General features: G+C 41.0%; 1 protein-coding gene across 3 annotated transcripts in view; it reads right to left on the reverse strand.

Annotated features, from left to right (window-relative positions):
- The window catches only part of magi3a (membrane associated guanylate kinase, WW and PDZ domain containing 3a), a 128,782-nt gene that overhangs the window by 3,982 nt on the left and 109,823 nt on the right, over nt 1-14,977 (reverse strand). Inside the window, exons 10-21 of one of the 3 annotated variants that reach the window (XM_016672230.1) lie at nt 13,292-13,915; nt 9,600-9,631; nt 8,720-8,987; nt 7,623-7,717; nt 7,285-7,477; nt 5,795-6,010; nt 3,798-3,983; nt 3,595-3,688; nt 2,271-2,346; nt 2,043-2,180; nt 1,497-1,635; nt 1,159-1,231 (exon numbers count right to left, since the gene is read on the reverse strand). In XM_016672230.1, the coding sequence (XP_016527716.1) occupies nt 1,179-1,231; nt 1,497-1,635; nt 2,043-2,180; nt 2,271-2,346; nt 3,595-3,688; nt 3,798-3,983; nt 5,795-6,010; nt 7,285-7,477; nt 7,623-7,717; nt 8,720-8,987; nt 9,600-9,631; nt 13,292-13,915 (2,114 nt within the window). In that variant the 3' untranslated portion in view covers nt 1,159-1,178. Of the gene's footprint in view, nt 1-1,156; nt 1,232-1,496; nt 1,636-2,042; nt 2,181-2,270; nt 2,347-3,594; nt 3,689-3,797; nt 3,984-5,794; nt 6,011-7,284; nt 7,478-7,622; nt 7,718-8,719; nt 8,988-9,599; nt 9,632-13,291; nt 13,916-14,977 lie in introns of those variants that run through there. The other 2 variants (XM_016672228.1, XM_007553655.2) reach the window with 2 other exon arrangements.

The raw sequence follows: 14,977 nt of genomic DNA on the forward strand, positions 1-14,977 counted from the left end.
ACCAAGTCAAGATGTTGAAAGCTAATAAGGTTCTATCAAAAGAGTCTGGGTGCTGCTTTTGATTTAACAACTTGCTAGCTTATGGTTGTGCAATCATAGGCAATCACATATAGCAGAACTGAATAAATTAAATATTATTTAAGGTTGAAAATGTTTCATTCTCTCTTTGGATATAAAAAAACGCAAGCATTTTGCTAGGGGTGTCTAAACTTTTGAGAGCCACTCTGACACTACTGCAGGGATTCAAGCATCATGTAAAATGAACAAATAAAAAACATCATGCAACAGAAGCAGTGTCACACATTCTGCAATAAGCCTTTGCAATCTCCATCTAAATATTGGCCTAGCTTCAGATATGCATCAGCTGGAAGGGTGCTAGGGTTCACCCGGGACTGACGTTTCAATTTTCCACCGAGCTGATAAGAAGCGCACAGCCGTGGCTCTGAGCTGATATAGGCAGCAGAAAAATTCAAGAGAGGAACAAAAAAAAGAAAGAAAAAAAGCCGAGCGATGGATCTAGCGGCGCTGAAATGAGCTTTTTGGATTTCTCGGAGCAGCAACTCATACGAATTATTTCTTCTTCTTGTCTTTGAAATTAAAAGGCTGATGCCAGTGAATGCACACAGATCCTGTTATCACCTGTCACTCTTTGATCAATAACAGATTAAGAACTTTTCCACAGTTTTTCTCTTTTATAGAACGGAAGAGGCATTGTGGACACATTCTGGTTCTTTTTTACCACAGGACTCACTGCTTTACAATCAAGAGTAATACATGTAGAGCTATGCAAATGTATTAATAACTCCTGACATGTTATAACCACCAACTTTAATATATTTTTCCTTTGGATACTGGATTGGACAATGGATCCGTAATGGATCTCTGCAACTCTTCCAGACATATGCGTGAATACATATGTACGCCACACTTTTCAGATTTTTATATCGTTGAAATATTAAAAACTGTGTATCATTTTCCTTTGCAAGTCTATCACACAAAATCACACTGACACTTAGAAACATTCAAGGGATGTCAATACTTTTGCACGACATTGTACCCATTTCAGTTAACATAAAAGTACACAACAGACAGCACTTGGAATCTGAGAGACTTGAAAATTAGAGGCAAAAAGTTTTACCAAGTTTATTAGAGACAGACCGAGAAAAGCAGTGAGGCCTTTAGTGATGTTCTGGTTTCATGTAGAAGCACAGGGTGGAAGAAGAGTTGGAACCTATAGGAGGAAGAGATAAAAAGGTAGAAACAGACAGCCGTGCCAGAGAGGAAACACAGAGAAAGCAAGGAGGATAAACAGCACAACAGGCAGACTGAGTTAGAAGTTGTGGATGAGAATGATAAGAGAGAGAGGTTAAAGAGAAGCCTGAAACTCATGCATGTGAATCTGGATGCAGCATCCTGCCAAACATATCGCTCTAATGTATGCCTGGTTAATGCTGTTGATCTGATGTGTGTGCAGGCGGATGGATGCTGGGACTCACTGTGATCTGGAACGAGGCCCTGGCCGGGTCGGAGCAGCAGGTGAACCTTGTTGCCCCCTGCCTGGATCAGCTCGATGGCCCGAGTGTGTGTGATGCCCTGAGTGGCCTCGCCATTGATCTCCACGATCTGATCCCCGACCTGAAATTACAATAGTTTCAGTTTACAAGCATACTTCCCATGCTTTCACTACGACCACAAGTTTATGATGATGGATAGAGAGATAGATGGATGGATGGATGGATGGATGGATGGATGGATGGATGGATGGATTGACTGATGGATGGATGGATGGATGGATGGATGGATGGATGGATGGATGGATGGATGGATGGATGGATCCATCTCAGACAGATGGATGTCAAACAAGTGTTGTAATACAGAGATATTTAAGAGATACTTTTTCCTCTCTTCATAAATACACTAATCACATTCCACACTATTCCAGGATGCAGAGAAACCTTGATCAGTGTGTTATTTATTAGGATCAGCCTGTGGTACCACCTGGTTTATTAGGATGTCAGAGAAACATTGTTAAACCAACTCACATGTATCCGTCCATCTTTAAGAGCAGGCCCTTCCTCGGCCAGGCGCAGGATGTACAAGCCCATATTGTACTCCTTTCCTCCTCTCAGACTGAAGCCGAAGCCCCGCTGACTCCGCTCCAGCTCCACCACAAAGCAGCCCTTGTAGTTCCAACACAAGGAAGCGAGCTTTGTTACCTCAGGAACCTTGCAACAAAAGCTGAATAGGTGCAATTCTGGCTCTAGTTTTACCTGTTTGGGTCCAGATGTGGCGATTGCTCCCATCTCGTTCGGTTGGAGAGAGTTCCTCATCTCAGACTCAGCGGCCCTACCACAGAGAAGACAGCAAACATGTTATAATGAGACACAAAACAGAAGAAACACTGGAAGACTAGATTAAAACAAGAAGTGGTGTTAATATCTACACACTTCCATGTTGTGATTACAGCAGTGTAGCCTCTCTCTGTTGCTTTCATTACAGCATGTACTGAGAACTATAAATCCTTCAAAGAGCTGTGTTGCTTTTACATTTCCGTGACAGATAACAGCGGCACGCTTTAATGCTTCGAAGAGCTCATTACAATGCCTTTGTGGGAACTTTGCTGCGCTGACACTCCATCTGAAGAGCTGAGAAACTCTCTGCGCCGAGCAGAGTTTGCTCACTTCAGACTGCCAAGCCGAAGCCGACAGCCGCTGCTCATATCTGAGCCCGAGCTGAGCCGAAGCCAAGGCATGCTCTGGTGATTAAAAAAGGCATTAATGCAAAGTCCAAATGAAGCCACTGAAAAGGGATTGAGGATTCTCGCACAGGTAATCTTGTTTGAAGAAAGTTTACAAAGAAAGAAAGCCCGTTCATTAATCCTTCGCCTTTTGGTTTCCTCTCTATCCAAGGAGTGACCACTGGGGGATTCTCTGTGCTCTTCGGTAACAAGACGTGTTCAGGCCACAGGAGATGATAATGAGCCCCATGGTGGTGCAGAAACAGACGAGCGTTGTGACTTTGGGAGGTAATTTGTGATTTCAAGTGGAAGAACCGGCAGTGGACCGTCTCGTGTCTCGGTGTGGGTTTACAAGTTTCTCTGATTCAACACAGTGTTGTGATAGACATGAGCTCTATGAAACATCTTTTACATAGAAATATGAAAGATACAAAAAGCAGGAAACAAATTAACAGAAATTTGGGAGCTTCTGTAGAACCTTTAGTTTGATGTCTAAAAGCAACACCTTTGCTTGAGTTTACAAAACCTTCAGCAGTGAAGTTAAGCCATTTTAATTAGCCCCAAGGTGCTTAAAACAACATGTAGGTCATAAAACTGTCAAAATAATACATTTACAGTTGAAATGAGATGTATAAAAACAAGCATCATATTTTTTTCTTGTCTTACATTAAACCAGAAAAAGCTCACTCTTCTGTTTTATTATGAAAACATGGTTTTGCAAAATTGTTTATTTTTTTTTGTTGCAAAATTCACATTTTGCATGTCTTTATCCTTCTAGTTTTGTCTCAACTTATTTTTGAAATACTTTTCTGCTCAAGCCGACTTAACCTATTGCATATCGCTGTGTGTTACTCTACCTGTCTAGATGACTGGAAGGCTGTTGGCCCATGGCTCTATGTTGGATTGAAGGACTGTGCTTTACTGAATTTGTTCCAGATGGAGGAGCGCTGTCTGTAAGAACAGAGAAAGCATCAACAGTCCTGTTAGCCCATTAGCAAAAGAAAGAAGAAGGGACACCCTCCTAATTAGCCGGACAGAAACCAGAGTAACGCCTGATTACCTTCTTCAGGCACGACCGTCAGCGTGACTGTGTTTCCGGCATCCTTTATGAGCTGAACGATGTCGTTGTGCGACAGCTCCATGATGGACTGGCCGTTGACAGCAGATATACGGTCCCCCACCTTCATGCGACCTATGCGGTCCGTGGGGCTCCCCTCGATAATACGACCGATTTTGTGCGGTATGACTGTCATAAAAAAAGATGAAAGGAAAAACTCTGACTTTTAGCATGTTTCTACAGCAATTATTCAATTATGTGTGTTAGATATTTTTTGGTATTATCATTTTGTTATTACTTTAGTACATATTCAGTCTAATGTTAATCAGTATTATTGTGATTTTTAGTTTTAAGTGTTCTCTTCCTTATGTGTGTATAAACTGACCTGGAGGTTAGGACTGACTGTTTCATCTTCATGTGTAACAGTTAACTAATTCTTATCAACCAGAATACCTCCTAACTGCCTGTGAGCAGTCGTATTTTGTCTCTTGTTTATCCTCCCTCTTTGTTGACAGTTTGACCGAGATTTGAACTAGGCTCAGACCGTAGATCAGATATCACACCTGGAACTGAGTTGCTGGTTTGCTTAGGTTAGAAGTTTTACGACCTTTGTTGTTCTTCCTGACTGCCCCTTTTGGTTGTTCTGCTTGACAATAAAACAGGGGCTCGCGTGGAAGGAGATCAGAATTCTCTGTGAACGGCTGATGAGGTTGTGGATGGAGAGTTCTCCTTTTGCAAAAGCTTGTCTATAAAATTCATATACGTTGTCTGTGGTCTTTTTATATAGGTTCAAGAAAAAGTACCTATCAATGTGCATCATGATTCTACGTCCAAAGAGAACATGTCACAGAATAGCAATGTCTGATATTTCCGTAAAGGTAAAGAACTATTTTGTCTCTGTGTTTTAACAGTTGCACAAAAAACGAGTGACGTCAGCTGTGGTTCCAGCACTGTAATAACAAGGCCGTGTTTATTGGAATGAAGTTTATTGAAATCGAGCCACAAACACATCCCTTTCAGAAGAAGTCAAATTAGGCGGCCTGTTCATTGAATGCACCATTCTTTATGACGTTTGCAGTCGAAGGTAAGCCCAGTGATGCTGTGATAAGCTGTGAAAGCTGTGCTTTCCTGGAATGCGTGACTGACAAAGCTTTTATTGCCATTTACTTTGCATCATCTCTTTTTTCTTTCATCCTCTGGAAATTATGCCTGTCCCAGTGAGTTTGTGTTTAACTCTCTTTTATGAATCACTGACAGAGCAACTACTGCCATTACCTCTGGTTCTCTTTTCTGAATGGAATCATTAATAGAGTAATTTCTGAGTAATTATCATATATTAGGGCTGCAACTATAATTATTTTTAGCAATTTGTTATTCTATCAGTTATTCAGACTGATAATCAATTAATCACAAAAACTGACATATTCTGCAGAATTTTCATTGAATCACTTATTCATTTTTATATGATATTATAAATAAAAGATGCAAAAAAGAAAATGAATCAATTCCTTTTTTAAATAAGAAAATAAAAAATTTGATTGGCTAAAATGCTATAAAATTTGCATTTTAGGCAAATGTTCAACTGTATATGCCTTCAGTATTTGTAGCAAAAAATGCATCTGCAGCTAAAAAAAAAAACAAAAACAAAAAAACTTCTTACTCTACCATGTCAAAATTTAATCCGTTTCTACTTAACTTAACATTAATGTCATGTAGGGATAATTTGGTGATTATTTTTGGTTTAACTGATTAATAATTTGATAGCAAAAGATTTTTAATAGGATTTTCAACCAGGTCCACATTGAAATGAATGGATTTGACACACTTGGAGTCTATATAGATGGGGCTAAATTGGACTTTTGGTTGTAAGCTGTTGCTATAATAAGAAACTTGATGTAAGCATTTCCTGATCTACTGCTGTGTTGATTTGCATCAATTCTAAATCTGATCTATGAAAACAAAAACAACATGCGTGCGTCGTGCTTGTGTTTGCTCCACACCTCCAGGTGGGGGTTTGTTCTTTGATGTGAGGATAACAAAACCAAAGCCCTCATTGTCTTTCCGCTGCAGGGTAACATCAAAGCTCTCCGGTCTGGGGAGCTGAGCAGGCTGGACGGCGTTTGGCGCCTCAACGCGAGGCACTTTGGGAGAGCTGTTGACCAGAGCCGAGGCCACCTGCTGAGGCTGCTGGCCGCTCTCTTCCTCTTCGCCACCCTCTGAGGAATGACAAAACACAAACAAGACGATGTTTGTCAGATACAGGCTAGTCCGTACAGACCGGTTTAAATATCAACAGAACTTCAGGGCCACCTGTAAATGACTAATTGGTTGTACGGCATTTAAAATCAAATAACATTGTAAGAAATAAATGTACATAAAAATGAGAGAAAATCCAAATAATTTCTATTCTTTTTCATTATGTGTTTAAATCACAGATTATATTTTGATATTTCTTAATTTGTTTCAGAATTTTTGTTGTGGAATCCATCGTCAAATAATTAAAGCTGTCTTCTAAATAATCAATAACTTTGATTGGTTGGGTCACACATTCTATAAAATAAATTATTGATAAACAGCAACACAGGGGCACGAAATAGTCAAATGAAACAGAATTATATATTTTCTCATTTTATTTTCTAATCGCCTTTTATATACATTTTAAAAGAAATATTAATAACTGTGTTTATATTCAGTTTTATTTATAACATCACATATATTGGTATATTTTACAAACTTATGTAGGTGTTAAATTTGTGCTTTTGGTCCTCAGGAGATTCATTGCTTCTTTTGAGCAGAGAACAAATCTAAAGAAACTGATATGTGAAAAAAAGAACATGAAAAAAATAAAATAATAAAAACAACAGACAACAGTTATTTGAAATAGCTGAAGAGGATTCAACTCAGTCCCTCTTTGTTGAATGCTTGCTTTGTAATCTTTAACCAGCCTCTTCATCTTTCCAAAACCCAGCAATAAAAGCAGAGAGTCCTCATGACAGATGCTTATTTTCTGCACAGTCATTAGAAAAAGTGCTCCTGCTACGGATAAAGTGGCTATTTGCGGGTTTAAACCGGCCTTATTTCAGCAGGAGGTATGAGCTGCTGCAGAAACACTTTCAGAAAGTACTTTGAGATGTAAATCAGCTCAGCTTTTTAATGTCGCAACAAAGCAACCATCTTATTTCAGCCTTTTTGTAAAATAGTTTTAATATCTTTAATGAAATCAAATTAAATGCACTTCTTTCAAAAGGTAGAGAAAATGCCTTCAAAGCAGAAAGTCATCGTTTTAATCAAACTTCATTTATTCCTATTTTTTTCCAACAGGGAAGTCACCCAGAGCAAATTTAAAGGATTACCGAGCAAATCCAACATCAAAGCCTTTTCCCCGAGGTTTTCCTCCAGCATGCTGATCTGAGGCAAATGAGGAGATGAAGGAACTGTGCTGCGAGTGCCCTCGGAGGAATGCAGAGCTGATTATACACAGCAGACCTACCTGTGTGTGTCAGCTTCCGGCGGACGGTCAGCATGACTTGGCCGTTCCGGGCGGCGTTGGTCATCAGTTCCAGCACTTGTTTGTGCGACTTGCCCTTAACGGGAACGCCGTCTATACACAGCAGCTCATCTCCGGCCCGCAAACGGCCGTCCTTCTCGGCTGCGCCGAGTGGCACAATGGCGCCGATGTACACCTGAAGAAGAAATCAAAAATGATCTGCGCTAGAAAGAGCACATCGACTGGTTGATGTGATTATTAGGAGTTTATATTAATTGATAATCTATTTTGTTTGTGTTTTTGGAAACTTCCAATCATCACACATAATTTGTGCAACTCACCGGTTGATCTGGCCCCTCGCCACCCAGGACTCTGAAGCCAAAGCCCGACTCTTGGTTCCGTTTGATGAAGACGTCCAGGTCCTTGGTATTAGGTGCTGAAGACAGGAAAGAAATAAGAAGAGATGGAAAGTTTTCACCAGGGTCAAAAATGATTCATTTGGAAAAATCACATACATCAAGAAATCACGCTATAGAACACAGTTTATTATCTGTCAGTACAATTTTTAGTCTACGTTTCAGACTAAATATCCATATATCTTCTTCGTCTTATCTGAGATCAGATCGTGGAGCTAACAAGTCCTGGGGGAAACCCAAAGATCCCTGTTCCAAGCTACACTCTCCAGCTTTCTGTTAGGAATCCCAGGGGGTTCCAGTGCTTGAAGGGATATGTAGTTTATCTTGTTTTCCCCTGGGGTTTCCTCCCAGCGGTGCGCGCTTGGAAACCTCTGAATGGTGGCATCCTGGTCACATAACTGAACTCAGAGATACTTTGGTCACACCACACGAAGTGCTACAATGTCACTCTGACAACAGCACCTCTGACATTGCTTCTCAGAGAGTGCGACTCAAACTAATTATTTTCAACCTGTGATGTGCAAAAAATGAACAACAGAAATCTAAGAAGCAATTTAAAAGGAAACTGAACATTTAGGCTGCAAGAGAGCCAGAGAAAGCAAGACTTTAGGCAGATTAGAAGAATATTATTTGGAGTGAAACAGAGTTTCCGCTTTTTGAGCTTTGGCTCGAGTTTATCATGGAACTTGCTGGATTTGGACATTTTTACAGCCTTTTGGAAATGTCAGAGTTGAAGTAAGGATCTACCATCTCTAAGGAAAACACATGGAAACTGCTATTTTGCAACTTAAAGGTGAAATTGGTATTGGCAGGTAAAAGTACAAAAACTGAAGATTGCTATACTGATTTGCTCATTTTTATCTAAAGCTTGAATATCGAAGCGATTTTAAATCTCCAGAAGAGACTTTTGTAACTTCCAGGCGGGTTTGGATCAACCTCACATATCCAACCAATGAAATACATTGCAAAGCTGATTAGAGAGATGCTCAAGTAGGGCTGAAAAAGTTCTGTCATCAACTTACGCTTGCTGTCTAGCATAGCTTTGGACTTGAGGTAGAGCTCAGACGGGTCCGGTTTGGGAGAAGACGACCGCAGGGTGTTGGTAGACACAGGGAGCGCGTTGGAGAGCACCTCCGGCTGACTGAGGGTCTCTGTGCTGTTCGCCATCTCCTGCCGCTGCTGCAGCTGCACGACGGGCTGCGAGGCCGGGTGGGGCAGTTGGTGGGAGACGGCGTGCGGAGGATGCTGGAGGCTGTGCTGGGACGTAGCGTGGGGCATGCTAGCTCTCTCCTGCCACACACAACAGGAGGAAAGGGTAAACAGATGTGCAAGTCCTCAGGTGGGTGAAACATCCATTAGTTGTGGCACATTTTCAGATAACTTGGAACATATACAGTAACAACAGCAATAACAGATCATTTATCTAAGTGGTTGAAGTCTAAAACAGCCAGGAAGCAGATAAATATAGGATGGATTTAGTTACCAAGAAATAAAAAATCCCCCAAATAGCACAACCGAGCAGAATGATACTGCATTTCACCAACAAAGCAGAGTGAGTAAGCCTGTTTCTGCCTCATCTCCTCTCTATTTTCAAAGCGCAGCACAGAGGAGCAGCACAGTGACAAGCTGTTGAACGAGGCATATCATCTTACAACACCCAAGCACAGGATGATGTTAAGTTGCTGTTTGCACGGAGCATGTGTGTTTACCCACACGCAACTCCAGAAATAACAACCTGGATAATGCAGGTTGCCTGAATAATGCAGCATTGCTTGTGGGAGGCAGCGATAAAGCAAACCAGAAAAAATAATGGTTTCTATTTTGTAATCCAACAGAAAATGGGTTTTCTATTACATCATTTTTTATGAGAAAACTGATAAAAAAAAAAAGTGTTTTACTTACAGGTTTTAGTGATTTCACAGGAGAAGTTTGACCTGTCAGCAGAGAGGTGAAAGTGAAGGTTAAATCCTTAAGAAAACATAGCCAACACATTATGAAATATATAACGATGACAAAAGGTGAGAATCATAAAAATCTTAGTTACAGGTTTTGTGTGTTTATCCCATTTCTCTGTTCTCACCTGTACCAGACATGTTTTCAGTACTTTCCTCTCCGCTTCTCTCAAGTTTCAAATGAGAGGGGTGTGGAAAGCAATGTGTAATATTACCACCAGGGGTCAGTAGGCTCAAGTATTACTGATGTTTGATGTGTAATTATAAGAGGAGGGCCAAAGAAGACCTGGAGCCGTGGGAAAACATCCACCGCTCTCTGGGTGAAACCAGCCACCTGTTGCTGCAAATGCAACCCAGAGGCGCTGAAGCTGTCCGGTTTTTCACAAAAATCATCCCAGACTGTGGTTTGCATTTGATCAGTAGTTTTTCTTAGTGGTGCTTCACATTTGTTTCCATTTGTAGATATTGTAATATTTCCTTGGAAGTCTATCCACCGTCTTCTTTGTTCCCCATTTGGTCCACCAGATGCTTTCCTTGCCTGTTTATCCCCGCCCAGTTCATTTACTTTGTTTGAACTATTCAGGTGTGGATTCATGCTTGGGCTAATTTGGATTTCCTGCCTCCGCAGTGCCTCCATTTGTTCCTTTGTTCAATAAGCTAATTAATGTATGTTAATTTTCCATCTGCTTCCTTCAGTCTGCACATCTGCATTTTTGTTCCGCCACAAATAAATTTGTTAAAATGCGCAGTATGTTGTGTTAAAACATACAATTGTATGTTTATTAAAACATGTTTATATTAATAATATACAACTCTGGAAAAAATTAAGAGACCAATTAAAATGATCAGTTTCTCTGATTTGACTTTTTATAGGTATATGTGTGAGTAAAATGAACATTGTTCTTTTATTCTACGAACTATTGTTTCCCAAATTCCAAGCAAAACTGTAGTTTTAATTTGAAGAAAATGAGAAATGGTTAAAATACCAAAAATAAAAAATAAAAAATAAATGCAGTGCTTTCATACCTCAAATAATGCAAAGAAAACAAGTTCATATTCATTTAGAAACAACAATACTAATGTTTTAACTCAGGAAGAGTTCAGAAATAAATATTTGGTGGGCTCTTAATTTTTTCCAGAGCTGTATTTATATTATCAAAAACATAAAGTTTAAATGTTTTTCTATGGAATAAAGTTTAAATAGAAAACATTTTTCTTTAGCAAGGACAGAGAAGCTGCTAAAGCTGATGAAAAAATGGATGAAGTTAAATACGGGAGCAGAAAACCAGATAGAGGCTGCAAAAGATAAGCAAATGGGGCAAAGGTCAACCTTTTAGCAGGACGGAGGACCTAAACACACGGCCAACACAACAATTGGATGGTTGAAACCAAATTATATTCATGTGTCAGAATGGCCCAGTCAAAGCTGAGACATTAATTCAAGTTAAAATCTGTTCAAAGACTTGAAAACAAATGCTCACAAATGTTCTATGTCGAATCTGACTGAGCTTGAGATGTTTCTCAAATAGGAAAGAGTAAAACCTTTTGTAATTTTTCTTGGACTCCATCGTAATTTTCTACTTTGTGTTGGTCCATCACATAAAATCTCAATGAAACACTCTGACATTTGTGTGAAAGGGTGTGAATATTTTTACAAGGTACTGTAGCTTCATTTCAGTATGAAAATCTTCACAATTTTCCGAATTTACTTGCCATCATCTGTAATTCTGACTGCTGGTTGAAACTGAAACCAATCCTAATCCGAGCCTTTGGGGGTCCTGTGAGAAACCTCAGCAGCATTTCATCTTTGATTTCTGGAAAGCTGTGATCCTATGCTTTCCTAAAGCTGTGACACACACACACACACAGACACACGCACTCACACATGCAGCATATGCACGTGTGCGATTAATGCAGATACACGACAAACCCCCGGGAGCGTAGAACAGAACCCGGCTCAGCGCATCTGATATGTGGGTGCAACACTGATCTCCTGAATCTGGGCTATACTGCACTGCAGCAAAGGCAAAAAAAAGGAACAAGCCCTTCAAATCAGGGAAAGCATGAAGCAAGAAGACAGGCGGTGATTACCCACCAGTCTCTGAGTCTCCTGCCTACTCTCTTTCTTTCTCTCATGGCAGCAAGTGGTTCAGTGAAGCTGCCATCTCGTCCGAACGCAGCTCCCTCCCATGTGACCGAGCTCCACTTCCTCCCCGTTTGGGAAGGTGCACAGTGGATGATGCAGAGCTGGCGTGGACCAGAGCGTGAAATTGCTTTATTAAACACTGGGAGAGTCCGTGTATTCAAGCAAGACAGGCAGCACGCAATCCGTCCTGTCATTTATAAATTAAAACATTGTACACAGTACAGGAACTTTCATCTCCTCTACAGCTGATAGATCTCAGACAACAGGAAGGATAATGTCAGCGTCTCCTCGGGAATTAATTTTAAAAGCAGTCTGGGAATTTTGTTTATTGTTTTTTCTTTTTGATGGCAGAAAAAAGTGAGTCAAAAGCACAAAGCAGAAAAGAAATCTGCAGGGGGATTAAAAGGATTTCAGAAGAATTGGAATAAACTGTCACCTTGCCTCCAGGCTGTAATACCTGTGCGCTGTCTGAACATGATACTTGTAGATTAACATTCAAAAAGATTTCACAGCGTGTCCCAGCTGTGGTGCTACCAACTTACCACCTGAGTCTACTGGCTTAGCACCAAAATACATTAGATCTGTTGTTTTTGTATCAACCTTGTATCTGCATCCCAGAACCAGAACCAAACACTGAGAAACAGCATTCAGCTGCTCCGCACCACAGATCTGGAACAAACTTCCAGAAAACTGCTCAACCGTCAAAACATTGAGTTCCTTTAAACAAAGACAAAAACCCACCTGTTTAGAGTTGTCTTTGATTAGTAGTAAGTGGAACATTAATAAACATATTTGATGTATATTTGCTTGATGATTTTGATGATGGCATTTGACAAATTGCATTGTTTATTACTAATCTCATAATCGTTGACTGTCTGTTTTTTGGCCAGGTAAAAACCAGCCCCTTGTTCTATGTGTTGCTTCATACAGAGGGTCTGGACTCTCGCTATAGAGAAACAATTGCTTCCTGGAAGAGTGGACTCTGTCGAGGTTTTAAATTTTGCCCAATCGCTAATGTTTGCCTGTGGTGTATGTAACGCACAGGTTCGACACTACGAAGCTTACTGAAAATTGCCTGCACTGCAAACAACCATCCTCCACTGAGAAGAGAGAAGTGCTGAGCCGAGCAAGATGGCTGTTGATGTTAATTCAATATTGGGAAGCATGACCAACATGGACTGAATGGCTTTGTTCACGTTCTCCGCTGCAATTGCTTACAACCACAGGCAGACTACAAACAGTGTAAAAGATTTATGTGATCATTCACAACTTCTTCTGTTTGCTCATTGACCCGGTTGCAATTCTACCGGAGAAATCCAGGTCAATGGGTGAAAGTCTACACTGAGATGTGAAGATGAATCTGAATCAAGCAGAAATGTGCAGAAAAGCAATGGCCAGGTTAGATGTTTATATGAAGTGAAGCACTTTGAACTGCCTCGTTGCCATACACATAAACTTAACTTGAGCCAGATTCATAATTGTTTACAGCCACTCACCTCCTCGAAGCACCAGCACGTTCACCTCGCTGCCCACCGGCAGGTCTTTGAGGATGTCCACTACCTGAGCGTGGCTCAGCGTTTGGACGTTCTGCCTGTTGATCTCCTTGATGACGTCACCCTTCAGCAAGCCACGACACCACTGGGCGTCCAGGATCATCTTGACCTTCTGCCCCAAGGGGCAGTCTGCGATGGCAAAACCGAACCCCCCTGGTCCTTTCACCAAGGGTACGCTCACCAGCTCCGGCTGCAACAGGGTGGGGTCTGGGGCCTCCTGGTTGTGGGTGAGCGGAAGGTGCTGGTGTTGCTGCGGGTGGTGATGGTGGCGTCCGCCGTTGCTTAGGGCCGGTACGGCAGCAGCCTGGCGTGAGAGGTGTCCTCCATCCGGGACCGTGAAATGGGGCTCCTGGGGATTGGAGGACGATGGGGTAGGGGAAGCTTCTTTTGAGGCGTTGAGTGAAGCTGATGCATCTTCGCTGCTGTTAGAGTCCTCTGGCAGAGGGTAACCCCGACACAAGACCAGGTCCACATACTGGTTGATTGGGATGGACTGAAACATCTGAACCACGTCAGCGTGAGTCTTCCCCAGCACACAAGCCCCGTTAATGTCCACGATGACGTCACCTCGAAGAAGAACAAAGAGATTTCATTCTCAAAAGTGAAAAATGGCTAAATTAAATACAGAGCAAACACAATCACATCTCTATTTCACTAGTAAACTACAAACTTTAATGTATTTTGTTGGGATTGTGGGTGCCCAACTTTTTCACTTCTGATACGATTACGATATCGCAGTTTTGAGTGTTGGAAAGTACCGATGTTGACCCAATGCAATATCAGCACAAGTCATACATACTTTTATTGCTTAGTTTTTAGTGTGGAATGCTAGAAAAGGCTTGATCAAGTTATATTGCACAAACAATAGTCAGCAACAATAGATATTTTTATGTTTCTAGATGTGCAAAGTTGGAAGACAAGTCCCAAAATAGCTACAATTGCAATCATAGCAAAAGGCGGTTTGTCACAGTATTGACTCCACAATTTCCAGAATTTTATTGGGAATAAATTTAATTTTCCTTCCACTTCCCAAATATGTTGCTATATCACATAAAATGTTTTCCCAATCAACAGTATTTATTTGTACATAACTTTATTATGGCAACAGGAAGTAGGAAAGTGTAAAACAGAACAAGATAAGTGACATGCTCATTCTTTTCCACCTTCATCTCCCTGTAAAAGCTGGAGACCTCGTCCTGCCAAACAGCTGAACCGCTGACTGGCCAGCTGGCTAAATGCCCAGAAGAAGATCCATCCCACCTACACAATCAATACCTTCCCCAAGCAAACACAGCTAAAGTTGCACTCCTTAAATGAACTCCATAAACTAACATGGTGGCTCTGACTCATTATATGGTACTACAGTGTTTTATATAAAACATCCCAAAAGACAAGTGGAATAAACATTCTCCGGGAGCTCTAACATTGCACATCCTGGCATGAATAAAAGTAGCAGGTCCATAGTGTTAAGATGCAAGGGGAAGTTGTTCCAGTCGACTGCTCGCTGTTAAAACCCAATGAAATTAATTACATTCATCTTTTGGTACAGTCAATTACCCCCCCTCTCAAGGGAAATGAGACAGTGAAAATAATTACTCTCTCTGTTCCACTTTCTCGTTGATTCTCAGC

Source organism: Poecilia formosa, unplaced genomic scaffold, assembly GCF_000485575.1.
Source record: "Poecilia formosa unplaced genomic scaffold, Poecilia_formosa-5.1.2 Scaffold57, whole genome shotgun sequence".
NCBI lineage: Eukaryota > Metazoa > Chordata > Actinopteri > Cyprinodontiformes > Poeciliidae > Poecilia > Poecilia formosa.